This window comes from Centrocercus urophasianus, unplaced genomic scaffold (assembly GCF_019232065.1).
Source record: "Centrocercus urophasianus isolate 14NV4802_14NV808 unplaced genomic scaffold, USGS_Curo_1.0 seq_364, whole genome shotgun sequence".
NCBI lineage: Eukaryota > Metazoa > Chordata > Aves > Galliformes > Phasianidae > Centrocercus > Centrocercus urophasianus.
Genome location: NW_024884938.1, coordinates 41,257 through 54,985, shown reverse-complemented (window position 1 = coordinate 54,985; position 13,729 = coordinate 41,257). Strand labels below are relative to the sequence as shown.

The 13,729-nt window shown below is 46.5% G+C and overlaps 1 protein-coding gene across 1 annotated transcript in view; it reads left to right on the top strand.

Moving 5' to 3' along the window:
• SYT17 (synaptotagmin 17) overlaps positions 1-13,729 on the top strand; it is a 29,747-nt gene that overhangs the window by 8,418 nt on the left and 7,600 nt on the right. The window contains exons 5-7 of the mRNA XM_042831836.1: positions 374-993; positions 9,306-9,426; positions 10,213-10,368. Coding sequence (XP_042687770.1) covers positions 374-993; positions 9,306-9,426; positions 10,213-10,368 — 897 coding nt within the window. The remainder of the gene's footprint in view (positions 1-373; positions 994-9,305; positions 9,427-10,212; positions 10,369-13,729) is intronic.

Genomic DNA, 13,729 nt, shown 5'->3' with positions numbered 1-13,729 from the left:
CATTAATGTAATTCTTGTGGGGGAAAAAGTCAGAGTGTATTGCCTGCTCTTTCATCTCTTAGACAGGTAATCAAGTCCGAGCTGAAGGTACATTGATTAAAATCTTATCCCGTTCTGCAGGAACATGGTGGAAGAGACCAGCCTTGTTCTTCTTGCTAAAGCATGTGTCTGGTGAAAATGGATGGGGGGGGAAGCGTAGCTGAGATTGCTCTGCAGCATAACAAAGGGTGCTATTAATTTTTTTACAGTGTAGTGGTGGAAGGTCCCACGTTACACAGGTACAGAATAGCCAAACGTAAAGAACCACGAGATGCCTTGGGTCTCTAATAGGTTGAGTTTCTAACAATCATATTTTTGCACTTCTCTTTTTTAGGTTTAGAGACGAGGAGGCCAAGTTCTCCATTAATTGACATTAAACCTATTGAGTTTGGAATAATAGGAGCCAAGAAAGAAATAGTTCAGCCAACTATCCTGCGGAAAACCTATAGTCCAGATGACTATTTTAGAAAATTTGAACCAAGACTGTACTCTCTTGACTCGAATAGTGATGATATGGACTCCTTGACAGATGAGGAAATCTTATCCAAGTACCAGCTGGGCATGCTGCACTTCAGCACTCAGTACGACCTGCTGCACAATTACCTGATAGTGCGAGTCATTGAGGCTAAGGATCTGCCTCCCCCCATTTCGTACGACGGCTCAAGGCAAGATATGGCTCACTCCAACCCCTATGTGAAGATCTGCCTGCTTCCAGACCAGAAGAACTCCAAACAGACTGGAGTTAAGCGCAAAACTCAGAACCCAGTGTTTGAAGAGAGGTACACATTTGAAATCCCATTTTTAGAGGCCCAGAGAAGAACTCTGCTTTTAACTGTAGTGGATTTTGACAAATTCTCACGCCACTGTGTCATTGGCAAAGTGTCAATGCCCTTGAGTGATGTAGACCTTGTGAAAGGCGGACACTGGTGGAAATCCCTTGTTCCTAGTTCTCAGGTAACAGAATTGATCGCATTATTACCACAGTTTTTCCTGCTGTGTTTGTTTGTTGGTTTTGGTTATGGGTTTTTTTTCTATGTGTGTTTCCTCCTTTCTTTGTTAGCATTTAATACTATTTTTTATTAGTTGATGTTATCTTGTTAATACAGCATCTGCTGGGTTGAGATGAAGTTGAGCCTATAGCTGGCCTCGTAGCTGCTTTGCTGTGGGGTAGAGAAGCTGCCTTCTTTCATAGTCAAGGGAGGTGGAATAACAAAAGATTTATGTCAACTCCAGTGAGAGCAAATCAAAACTGCTTTGGAAATCTGCACTTTGTGGAAGATCTTTCTTGTCACTGCAGTGACCTGCCTCTGTTCCCAGACACTGCAGTGACACTGTCTCTTCTGGGTCACTCCTGTGGTTGTTCACATGACTGTGCTTTGGAGAACCACTGGCACCAGTTCAGTAATGATCTGATGCAAAGAAAGCATATAGAAGACAAAATCCATCCCAGAGCAACAAATAGCAAGGTAATTTTATTTCTGTCATGTCCCTGAAGGAAATTAAACTTGCCACAGATGATATCTGATGTGAATGGCATGTTGCATGCACGCAGCTTTGGGCCAGCAGTGTGGCCTGAATGGGATGGCAGAAGGATGCAGAGGGGGTCCTGTGCCAAGAGGGCTCCCAATAGCACTGCTTCCTCTGCACTGGGAAAGGAGCTCCTCAGGGGGAAGGGCTGAGCTTTGCCACCAGGGCCTGCAGCGTGCTGCCAGGTCTGCTTCTGGCATTGCCACCTGCAACAGCCTTGCACAAAGCGCAGCCAGAGCTGGGCATGGGTGGCATTGCAGCAGTCTGTGCTAAAGACTGGAGCGTCACCGGAGGCTGACATAATGTGATTGCCTCTACCTGATTGTCACCACCTGTGAGATTACAGTTTCTAAGTCTTGCTATCTTTGCTGAATCAAAAAGCCTGTGTGAACTCAGAAGGTTCGTGGTTCTTTTGATTTATGTCCACAAAAGATAAGCAACAGATTGCTGACCTCATCTGTGATGTTTGGGCCTGAGAGTGTGATGTGGAGTGGGATCTTGTCCTCAAGTGCTTGTGGAAAGGAAACCCAGCCAGGCAGCGTGCGGTGACTGTGCTGCTCTGGGCTCCAGCGACTGCAGGAGCTTTGTGCTTCATCTCACAGCAGAGGACCTTATGACTTATGGCTGCATTTGCTGGAGCACAAGCAGTAGTGTTACAGGACTAGCCAGAATGTTTCTCATGCAAAAAGGGAAGTTCTGAAAAGGTGAGCAGAAGTGAACTCTGCAGGCTCCTGCTGCCTGTGTGGGGGTCTGCTTTGCTTGGTAACAACCTGGTGGGGAAGGAGGGGGCAACTGGATTGCAGATGTTCATCTTCCCTATGAACAAGCACATAGATCCCTGGGGTCCCCTCTCTGCCATTTTTTTCCAAATGTGTATTCACAAATGCGCATTACTTTTTTTCTTTTTGGTTTTGGTGGCTCATAATGGGCTCGACATTGAAGTATCTGAGGACAGAGGTCTCTTTGCATCCCACTTATTCTCCTGTGATTCATACCACGCAGCCTTGCTTTTTTAATTTTTTTTCCCCTCTCTGCTTTTGCACAATAAACATTTTCCTGTATTCGGTGTCTATCAGGAGTGTGGTTGCAGTGCTCTGAACACAGCCATGCTTGGACAAGGCCATCTCAGCCTCTGTGTCAGGGGCCAGCCATCCTCCAGCTATAAGGATAAACGCATCTATCAGAGGGTTAAAATAAATACTGGAAGCAGTAAAACAATACAGCTTGTTACTTCGAAGAATTGCATCTTAATATTTTCCAACAGCAGTAGTATTTGTCCTAGAAGTTTGTATTGTTAAATTGCCAGTTGAGAGATTCTGCCTTTTGGCATGACAGATTTGACATGCTGACAGATATTTTTTAATACTTCTCACTTCTTTGCTTGGTTAGCTGTGCAGCAGCCTTCATCTGTTTTTTGTTGGGTTGAAGATGAGTCTGCCAAGTGCATTTTGTGTAGTGAAATCACTGTAGACTGGGACAGAAGCACCCAGTGACACCAGTAGTGGTGTTGGTCAGACACATGTCCTGGGATCTGGAGAAGCTGAAACAGATGCTCATAAAGCCAGCAGCAGTGGGAGATAAAGATAAGATAGGTGTACACTGGGATATGTAAAGATGGGAGACAGAAAATGTGAGGGTGTGGGTTTTTCTTTTTTTTACTGGCATTCATAGGGGAAAACGTGATGAGCATGAGAGATGGAGGGAAGTGAATCCAGGTGGCTGTGGAGAACGTTTTCTTCCTACCAGTGGGGTGGAATGTCTGTTTTGCTGCCTGGAAACCATTGCCAGGGTATGTGCTGAGGAGGGCAGGTGCTTCTGGGCAGGGATGGCGTGTGGTCCTCAGCAGCAGAACGTCGCTGTCACCTCCTCGTGGAGCTGCTTGTTAACTGAGAGCCTGGAAACTTGCCTCAGGTACAACTGCTCAAATGAACCAGACTGTGTGGCATTGTGTGCTTGTTACGTGGGCTGAAATGGAGTTGTTGCATCTGGATGTGTATAGTTGGTGTCATCAGATAAACTGCATGTGTGTGAGCAGTGTGTGCTGTCCTCTCAAGAAAACAGGCACTGAGATCATTAATGCTAAGCATTGGGTATAAGACCATGCCTGCGCATAAGCATATTTTCGTTTTGGATCGTGTGCTAAGCATTTGGTGGGACTGAATCCAAAGGGGAGGCACAAGGGAGCTGCCATCCCATATGTGATCAGGGCCAGCAAATAAGCAGCCCTGACTCCTTGTAGGAAATGCCAGTGCAGGTGCTGCCAAATTCTCTATCCTCGGTAGATCTGGATGGCTTTTTCTTCTAGGTTAGCTGCTCACAGAGAAGCTTTTGAGTCCAGTCTGATGGGAACGCTGCGCTCCTTAAATATCCTCTTAAATGTGTGTGGCTTCACTTAATTACCATGAATGAAGTTGGCAGCCCTTGCTGTGGCTGTGCTCAGATTCACACATTTTCCTGTTAAGATTAATTCTGAAACACATGTTAAGGACCCCAGCTTTTATTGACATATGATTCATTTCTCTTTTGGCAGATTTGAGTAGGCAGGAATAAATGTTTTAGACCAGCAGTAATGAGAGCTTGGAGACCGTTCTGCAAAAGAAAAAAACTTGCGTGGTTGTAGTTGGCGGAAAATAACATAAAAAATCCTCCTCCTCCTCCCCAGTGTGGCCATTTCTGTAATAGAAGCGATAAGTGTTGGACTTGCCTTTTTAACTTCATACTATGAGAGCACTAGAGTGATGGTCTTTTGCAGAGCTGTCATCTTTGTCCGTGCTTCACAAATAGCTCTCCTGTGGCAGGGCTCTACAGTGTTTGACTCCCACCTCAGAGACAAGCCTACAGCAAGCATCACACTGTTGTTCTTACCATGCCTTGGTTGGGAAGGAGAAGTGAGGAAGGGATCTGAAATACAAGAAATGAGTCACTTCTGAGCATTTCCTTCACCTTGCCTTGAATCCTGGGTGGCCCTGGCATTCTGCTGGAGGCCTCCAGGTGAACATGCTCTAAGTTTGCTCTTGGCACTGCCATTCCTGGGTTAGCTGTTGCACTTCTGAGAAGGTACCGTCTTTGGGGTACCTGTTATGTTTGACACTGGGCAGTGCAGGGTATTACCCAGCAACGTGCTGGCACGCATCTCTCTCGCAGGCATGGGACGGATGAAAAAGTGTATGGCAACTTTGCTCAGAGAGCCTTGACACAGCAGCTGGTTCAACCTTGTGTATATCAGTGTGGAACTGAGCTCATGTTGGTGGTACGGCGTTGCAGGAATTAAAATGGAAGTGAGTTATTGTCAAGGTTTATTCCCTGTTTTTCAGGCATAGCTGTCTAATTAAAGGAGGTGGTGCAGAATCAGTGCTGATGAATGAAATATATGTATTTCAGTTCCTGAAATATGTGTATATATAAATATATTATTATATATAATATATATTTCTGATCCTTAGTAGCTCAGCCTTCCATGAATGATTGTTGTGTGTCACAGGATGCTGTAGAGAGCCTGTTAGAGCAAACTGTTCTAAGCCATCCGTTTCCTAATGTGCCTGGAGGTATCATCACAGATAACCTGGAGGAGGAAAATCAATCTAAAACTTCATTAGCAGTGTTGCATAGATGTCTGTGCTGATGTAATGTGCTCTGGTTCCCATCGGGAACTGGGGAGAGTTTTTAGCTGCAGTTTTGCTGGTGTCGTAGCAATACAATATGAGCAGCCAGGGTGGGCTGTCAGTAAGGAATCGCCCTAATCAAAGAAGATGTGCAAATGACATTATTTATAAACCTCTTCTTCTCTTGGGATAGCCTCGTTGTGTTTCAGAGCAGACAGAAAAAACAAAGCTGTCCTTTGTGTGTTTGGTTCAACTCAAGTGATAAGGGCAGAAGGTTCTGGATGAGAGGCCAGCCCAGGGCTGGCAGTGTGATAGCAGCCGAGAGGAGCAGTCAGGAGTGAAATGCAAATTCAGCTTCAGGAGAGTCTCAGACATCCCAGGCTCGATGTCACTTAGGCACCTAATCAAACAGGAAATTGCTTTCCCAGGTCATATGGGATCTTGCACAAATCAGCGCATCGTCAGCATGCTAATGGGAGCTCAACCGAGGCCTTGGAGAGGTGCTGCCTGAGGGGCAGCTCTGAACATTGTGTTCTGTGAAGAGCACATCCAAGGCAAAACCAAAACAGACAGCATTTCATGTTTCTGATGGACAGGCAGGAAAGGGAAGATTCAGATGCGCTTCCTCTCCCTGCTGTGTACCTTGTGCTGGTGACAGCTCTTATGCTGTTAAGCTCCTGTTCCTCTTTGCTCAGCCAGTGTGAGAGTGTGAGATTTGGGAAGGCTTCAGTAAGCAACAGAACAAAAGCTGTGCTTCTGTGCCTTGAGTCCTCCCAGGAAAACATGCTTTGACATTGCTCTTACTGATAGAGATGTCTATAAACAGCATGATGGCCAGCAGAACGAAAGTCCAAAGAGGTATACTGTGTGCCCAGGGTTTTTTGGAGCACCCAGGTAGTTCCTTTCCTATTGGTTAATGATGGCTGCAAATGACGAGCCAAGAGCAAGAAAAAACTACTAAGCGTGGTGTGATGGTGTCCGGCCAGCCTGCTGGGGAAGAACCTGTGGCTGCTCCCAGCTGTGGATGCTGGCTGACCACCTGGTGCCCCTTGGCCACAGTGCAGGGATCGAGACACATTTCCTAGATTCTCACAGTTGAACTAGAAATAATACATTTATAGGACCAGAGGCAGTTCACTGCTCATGTTAAGTGCTTTTAAAGGTCTGAGTCATTCATACCGTAGGCTATTTGGGGAGCTGGGTTTCCTTGTGAAAGCACCTTTTGTTACTGCTGGAAGCACTCCTGTTGTTTTGCCTTGCTGTGGGGCCACTTTGTTTGTTGGGCACAGCCACTCTGCGTGGTCCTTTGCAGGCTGCATTGTACCTCACCTCCCTTAACGTAATTAGTAAAAAGTCTGGACACACTTGGAAGGCAGTGAGAGCTAGAAAGGCTCCGCCGGGATTTGGGAAAGTAAGCCTGATCTGAGACTCCCTAACACTGGTTGTAGTCTTCTCGGAGTCCAGTGGATCACACAAAGTACAACATTTTGTGTCTCTCCCATGTAGTCAGAAGGGTTCTCTGAGAGCTGCCAGTATCTCTGTTATGTTGGTTGCTGCTGAAAATCAGGGAAGTAGTTTTCCCTTTCCCTGTTAAGGCTCAGCACTGTCTGGCAGCAGCATGCTTGTATTACATGGGCTCCTGGCACAGCTCAGTGAGATCAGCTGTGCCTCCAGTGTGCAGATCCAGATGGAGTTACCTCAAATTTTGGATGTCCAGCACTCTTAGCTTGAGGTGATCTATAGAGAGTCTTACCTTCCTGTCCGGTGTCCTGTCCTGTCTGCACCAGGAATCTGATATTTACAGCCTAAACTGTTGGGCTGTGTCATTCCAGCTGGTAATAGCATCGTTAATTAGCTTCTTAATTTGTGCTGTCTGAATGTACCTGAATTTCTAGGAATTAAAGTCTGCATGGAACCCAGCACAGCGGTGAATGCAAGTGGAAAACAAGGCTGGATGCATTAAAAATGTTCGTGTGTTATTTAAAAAAAAAAAAAAAAAAAAAGCTGAGGGATAGTGCAGGTGGATCATGTTTGCCTAGCGTGGGTTGTATAATGCTTCCTTACTGTGCTGGTGATAGATTTTACAGGCCAGGTGTGAACACTGAGATTAGCTTCTGTGATTTGCCAGGCAGGAGGGACACTGGGTGATGGCGGTGGGGTGGCTGTCTGCTGTCTGAGGGCTCCTGGCAAGATCTGAACCATGCTTGGGGTGGCCGTTCCCAGTGATACATTTGTCTGAGTGATTTTGGGGAAATATAAAAAATGATGTAAGTAGGCATTTGAATCACATTGAGCATGATGTTGCACAAAGGATCTAGGACAGCAGTTGGCTATGAAAATTTATGTGGGTATGGCTTGGTCTTGCAAGAGTTCTGAGCATGATGTACGTATTAAGGGAATGGCTTGCTGATGGAAATAATTGAAAATATCATATATTGAAGAGTGCTGTCATGTGGGGCTGCACAAAGGCTGATGGAGGGGACGTGCCATCCAGGAAAAGCAAAAATATTGCAGCAACGGCAGGAAATACATGTTGTTAATATGAGCCTCTGATCTCATCGTGACCTGCATAACGTGACCTGAGAGATGCTGTGAAGAAGGGAGTAAGGGATAAGAAGTCAGGTGCTTTTTCTGGTGTGGGAGGGAGGAAAGGTGCCAGCAGGATGGGCCAGCTTGGGGCTGACACTGCTGATGTGGCCTTGGGGTAGCCAGGGGTGCAGGGAATTGATGTGGTGGGATCAGGTAGACTCTTGTTGTATTTTCCATATAAAGAAAAAAAAAAATGGCATCAGAGGCACAGGCCTCCCTCAGCCTGCCACCTGCTCCTGCATGCCGAGCACATCCTGCTGCCTTCGCCAGGAGCAGCCAGCAGGAGCAGAGGAGACAGAACGCCTGCGGGAGAACTTTTAACATGATTACGTGACGTCAGGCGCAGCACTGGGCTCGGCGGGTGAGGAGCTGGAGGGGCAGCCCCATGCACACCGGGTCTGGGCAGAGCTGTGGTGTGCTCACTTTGGTCACTCAGCCTGGGATGGGCAGCTCCCATGCTGACCTGTCTGCTGGTGAAACTGGGCCAGCTCTGGCTGTGTATTGCAGTTTTTTCTCTGTATTGTCTACCCAGTCGCTTAGTCTCCAATTTCTTTAATCTTTGGGGTATCATTAAAGATATTTAAGCCTTTTGTTATGATAGCAATGCCACAGCAGCTCCCTTTTCTTCTGGGAATGGGCAGTGTTGGTCAAATCTCGGCTTGGTTTGGACCTTCCCTGCACCATGAAATGCAGAGCTGGCTTTGGGCTTCTGCAGGGAAGTGAGAGGGGCTGGTGGCCAGCCCTGGTGTGGGCTCTGCAGCTCCAGCCTTGCTTCACTGAACATTGTTTGCATCTGAGAGTAATGGTGGCTCTGAGCCAGGTCAGGCTAAGGGGAAGAGGTTATTCTGTGCTGTCATGTCTGAGGAGCAGTGATGTCAGTTCTCCAGCTCTTTTTATTAGTAGTATTAATTACAGTTTCTAGGCATCATTAAGTAAAGTGAAAGGAAGGTAAATAATGGCTGAACAGTGACGTTCCTGTCATACATCCTGACAAAAAGCAAGGGGTGGGCTAAGCCCTTTTGGGATGGGCAGAGCTGGGTACCAGAAGACAGCTCTGGATCCTCCCACAAGACCCAGGGACATGCTGACCATCTGCTCCTGAGTTGTGCCTGAAGTTCCCAGGGGGCTGCTGGTGGTCGCTGGGGCCGGAGAGGGGAGAGGACATCTCAGATGGAGTCCATGTTGTGTGTGTTAATCAGGAGGTGAGGCTGATGAGATGAGAACAGCATGGAATCGCTCAGAATGAAGAGAGGGGGAGAAACTACTGACCCTGTATTCCTTCCTCCTTATAGGTCCTCTTTGCAACGACTACTGAAAAGCTGCTGAACGATCAGAGGTTAAAGAACAGATCTTCATCTGGGGATAGTATTCTTTCTTGTTTCTGCTCAGCACGAGGTACCACCAGATGGTTCTTGGTTGCAGCTTAGAGTGTGACTAAAATTTGTTTTTCAGGCACTTAGGCAAATGGGATTTATTTAATTTCTCTTCCTGCTCTTTCCTTCCCCTCCAAGCTATGTTCTGAATTTCCACATTCCCTTTTCCCCATAGAATGAAGTTGAGCTGGGAGAGCTGCTGTTGTCATTAAACTACCTGCCCAGCGCAGGAAGACTGAATGTGGACATCATTAGAGCAAAACAGCTTCTTCAGACAGACATGAGCCAAGGTTCAGGTAAAGGGCAGGGTATTTCTCACATTACTCATGCACAGCTTTTATATCCTTCTAAAGCAGACCGCCAGCAAGGCTGCAATTTGTGCAGGATCTAGGGGGATTTGGATGCTCAGTTCCTTTTAATACAAGGCACTGGATACTCATTTTATATATGTAGTCAACAGTAACCAAAGTAGCCAGAACACTTACTCTGAGCTAAAATTGAGGGTATGAATGCCTTTGTGACACTGAAGTTCAAAATCTCTGAACCAGAGTGAGGTGAGAAGCCAGAAGTCCCAGTTACCTCCACATTCCATTTTGTAAGACAGCCTGTTTAAGGTTGTTAAGATACTGAACACTGTGTGAATGATAATACTACAGTGGTTTTATTTAGGGTAACTAGCTGCTCTGTGGACAACATTAGGTTTTCACAGTGTCCATGCCTTGCTCCCTGCTGTTTCTGAGCATGCAGACTGGTAGCCACATGCTGCACCAGGCCATGCTCCCTGCCCCAGCATTGCTGATGTCAGAATGCTGGCATTTTTTAGAAAGAGCAGAGCATCTGGCCTGAGTCAAGGCTGTCATTAATTGTCTTGGTGTGGTTTCAGTGGGAGCATTACTAAGGCAGCTGCCCGGCTCCTGCCTCCCCGCTGTGCGGTGCTGCAGGCCTCAGTCCTTCCCCAGCGCTGTTCTCCAGCATGACCCAGCCCCGTGTCGCTGTGCCCAGCTGTGCTGAACCTTCCTGAACCAGGACATTGTCTCACTACTCCAGTAACATACAGCCTGAGTTTATTATGTTTTTGTCAGATCCCTTTGTGAAAATTCAACTTGTTCATGGATTGAAGTTAACAAAAACCAAGAAAACCTCCTGCATGCGGGGGACGATAGATCCCTTCTACAATGAGTCCTTCAGCTTCAAGGTTCCCCAGGAAGAACTGGAAAATGCCAGCTTGGTGTTCACAGGTAAATGTGCTGCTGTTATTGGTGTGGCGTGGCCTTACTCTCCTCTGAGGTGAGCAAAACAGCGTTTGCAGGCATGCAGCGAGCCCATGCAGGGCAGTGCTGGTCCTGGTAGCTGCCCTGGAAGGGGTGGCTATTGCTGGAGTTCTGGGGTAGCTCAGTAAGCATGCTGTGCTCTTCAGAGCCCTCCACAGCTTGAGTCTGGAGCTGCTGGGGATGCACCTTGCCTGTTCTGTGCTTAATTTGTGCCACTGGAAATGGTTTTGTGCATTAATTACACTCTTGGTGATAAAGCCAAAAATCAGAAGAATAAGAGATGAGCATTGAATGATCCTAAACCCAGCCATTGGCAAAGATAACTTTTGTTACCTGACGTAGTTTGCCTGTCAGATGATGCAGTCACAGGCGTGTAGCACTGACATCACCTCTTCCCTGCAGCACAGCTCCACTGGAGGAGTGCTGGGGCTGAGTGGTGGCTTTGGGGACATACGCTGCACCCACAGCCACTCTTGAGTTCCTGTGCCTCTAATTTTATTTTTTGGCAGATTTCTGCCCATTACTCATCACCTTTCCAAAAAACAGAGATGGATCTGTATCTGGAAGAAAATATGTTGACTTACTTTATTCCTTACATGGCAGAAGCAGGTGTCACAGCCTGTACCGGGAGCCTAATTCCCACCCATTACTTTGTTTCCAAAAGTGATGCTGATCAGTAATTTAAATCCTGCCCTTCATGTTCAAATATTTCCTCAGCCAAAAGCCTGTAATTAATCACATCTTTGCATGCACGTTGTCCTGAATGCACCTTTCATGTGCAATGATGAGTGTGTGCTTGGAAGCTTCTGTCAGGTGTTCACGTGACAGATATGAAATACTCTTCCTTGTTTTCATCTTATAGGAGAATAAGTGGTTGCAGGATCAGCACTGTGTGATAGGGAGGGTGAGGGGGTGTTCTGCTCCTCTCTGAAGCTGAGGAAGTTGGCATTGACAAAGTGGCTATTGGATTATTTTTATTTTTATTTTTTTCTCTGTGTGTGTTCAAATGGATGTATTTTAAAGTAAGTGAGTTGGAAGTTAGTTGTGTGATTCATAATCATACGTAATGCAGTCAGGTTTCAGTGGTGTGTCTTTTACTTGGTACTTGGCTGGTAATGCTTGCCTTGGAAGTTGCAATAAGTAATCCTGAAGTGTCCATTTTTGCTCTAGGCTTTTGTTTGCTTTGCTTTTGCTGTTCTGGTGGTTCTTTTTGTTATTTGTTTTCTGGAGCTGATTTTTAATTTTATCTTTTTCTTTCCATGGCTCTAGTTCTTTAGGTCAGTTAATTAAATTTGCTGTTGAGTCGAAGTCCAATTGAAAAGGAAAATAATCGTGCTTGAAGGGTGGTTGATGCTGCTCTAAGTGGGTAGAGAGCTGCCAGTCACTGAAGCCAGAAAATGAGTATATCTTCAATAATTTAAAGGAGCCCTTTTTGTGGCTTCATATTTTGGACCCAGTGTACAGCTGTCTTTACATTGGTTTGGCTTCATTTGAAGGTGGTGGAGCCGTGCCAGTCCCTATCAGCTCCTGCCTCCCTCTGTGTAGCTACACTGCAGAGTGATGTGCTATCAGACAAAGTACAGTTATTATTTTTTCCATGGTGTTTTTTTTGTCTTGAACAGACTATCTGGCTTCCAGAGCACTTAATACAGATTTGTGCCTGTTTCTCCTGTGACTTTCCCAATGACAGCCCTGCAACCTGGCAGCTCTGTAGGCTCTCCTCTGCACTGTGCTCTTCGTGAAGCTGCAGAGAACCACCCTTGGACTGACCCCACATTAGGGCATAGCTGTGCTGGGGATGGGAAGCCTGTGTGTGCAGGTGGGGAGTGTGGGGCCAGCTCAGCATGAGCAAAAATTTGGGGTATTTGGGACCATTCCTTAGACTTTTCTTCTTCCTTAGAATCAGAATGATTAAGGTTGGAAAAGACTGCTAAGATCATCTAACCATCAACCATCCCCAGCATGCCCACTAAACCTTGTGACTCCTTGGGCATGCTGGGACTGAATTCTGGAGGTTATTGGTGTTCACAACCCAAAGTGCTTCTCTTTCCTTCCATATTGGTGCAGGGCACGTGTGCCTTCTTCTCAGGTGCCTTCTGGGGATGTCGCTGCCTCAGGGTCCCCACTTGGTGCCCAAAAGGAGGTGAGATGAGCTGGGGGGAGGCTGTCTCTACCAGAGCACCATCTGTACACAGCTCCTCATCAGAAGAGGCTAAAACCAGGAAAATGATCAAACGATGTAACAAGCTCAATTAGTGATGCAACAGCTTGTAGAGATGTTTAATTGTAATTTACTTCATCCAGCACCTTGTCTTGGTAATGAAACCTGTGCAAATCTCCTTGGGTGTGGGCAGCTTGAGAGCTGGCCCTAGCAGGGCAAATTTGGAAGGACAGCAGGTTCTCCTGAGCACACATACCTCTGAGCAAAGGCATTCATTATTCTTTGTCCTGTGGATAGTGGTATTCAGCTGCTGCCTCCAAGCAATAGCCTGAGGTCACCCCTGGGCACACTGCTGAGAACGTTTGTGCAACAGCAGCTCTGTGCTCAGGCTGGCTGAGTGCTGGCCTGCAAGTGTGTGCTCTTCCCTGGGAGGTTTGGGACTCAACCCCAAGTCCCAGCCTAACCTTCAGAAAGCAAGAGGCACGATGACACCTGACATCCAAGCACCGTGGTGTTTTGTTAATGATTATAGCGTTGTTAATAACAATCGGGTAATGCTGTTTGCGGTGCAGTAAAGCCCAGATGGTCCAATAAAAGCCACTGGAGCTCTGGAGCGAATCGCATCTTGGTGACTCTCTGTCTTCTGATCACTTACAGCTTGCAGGCACTTTCTCTTCTGCACCATCTGTAGGATTTTCTTCACGTTTCGATGTGGTCATGTAGGACCATGTTGGTTTTGTTTTAGTTTATTTTTTAAGCTCCTAGGGAAGCATAGTCAAATGGTGGGATGTTGAACACCTTCAGCTGTGCTTTCAAGGGCTGCCATGCTCCACGGGGCTGAGACAACACCGTGAGTGTTCCCTGCAGCAAGCACTGCTACGGTTCATGTCTTCAGCCCCAACATTGTGCTGACGCTTTATCCTGCAGCTCTAATTAACTTCCAGTTAATAGGAAGTGCTTGATTAAAATAACAGATTGCTGTTCGATAGCAGTATACCTCATTCCTCGTTACCTTGTTTTCTCTTTCCCTCAGCCCTTGGGGAAATGGAAGAACCGTTTAACAAAGTTTGGATTTTTTGAGGAAATCCTTGTTGGGATGTGTTGATAATGGTGTTGTTTTGGTGCTCAGTTTGCTTTGATTGAAATGCTTTCTTTTTTGAAGAAATA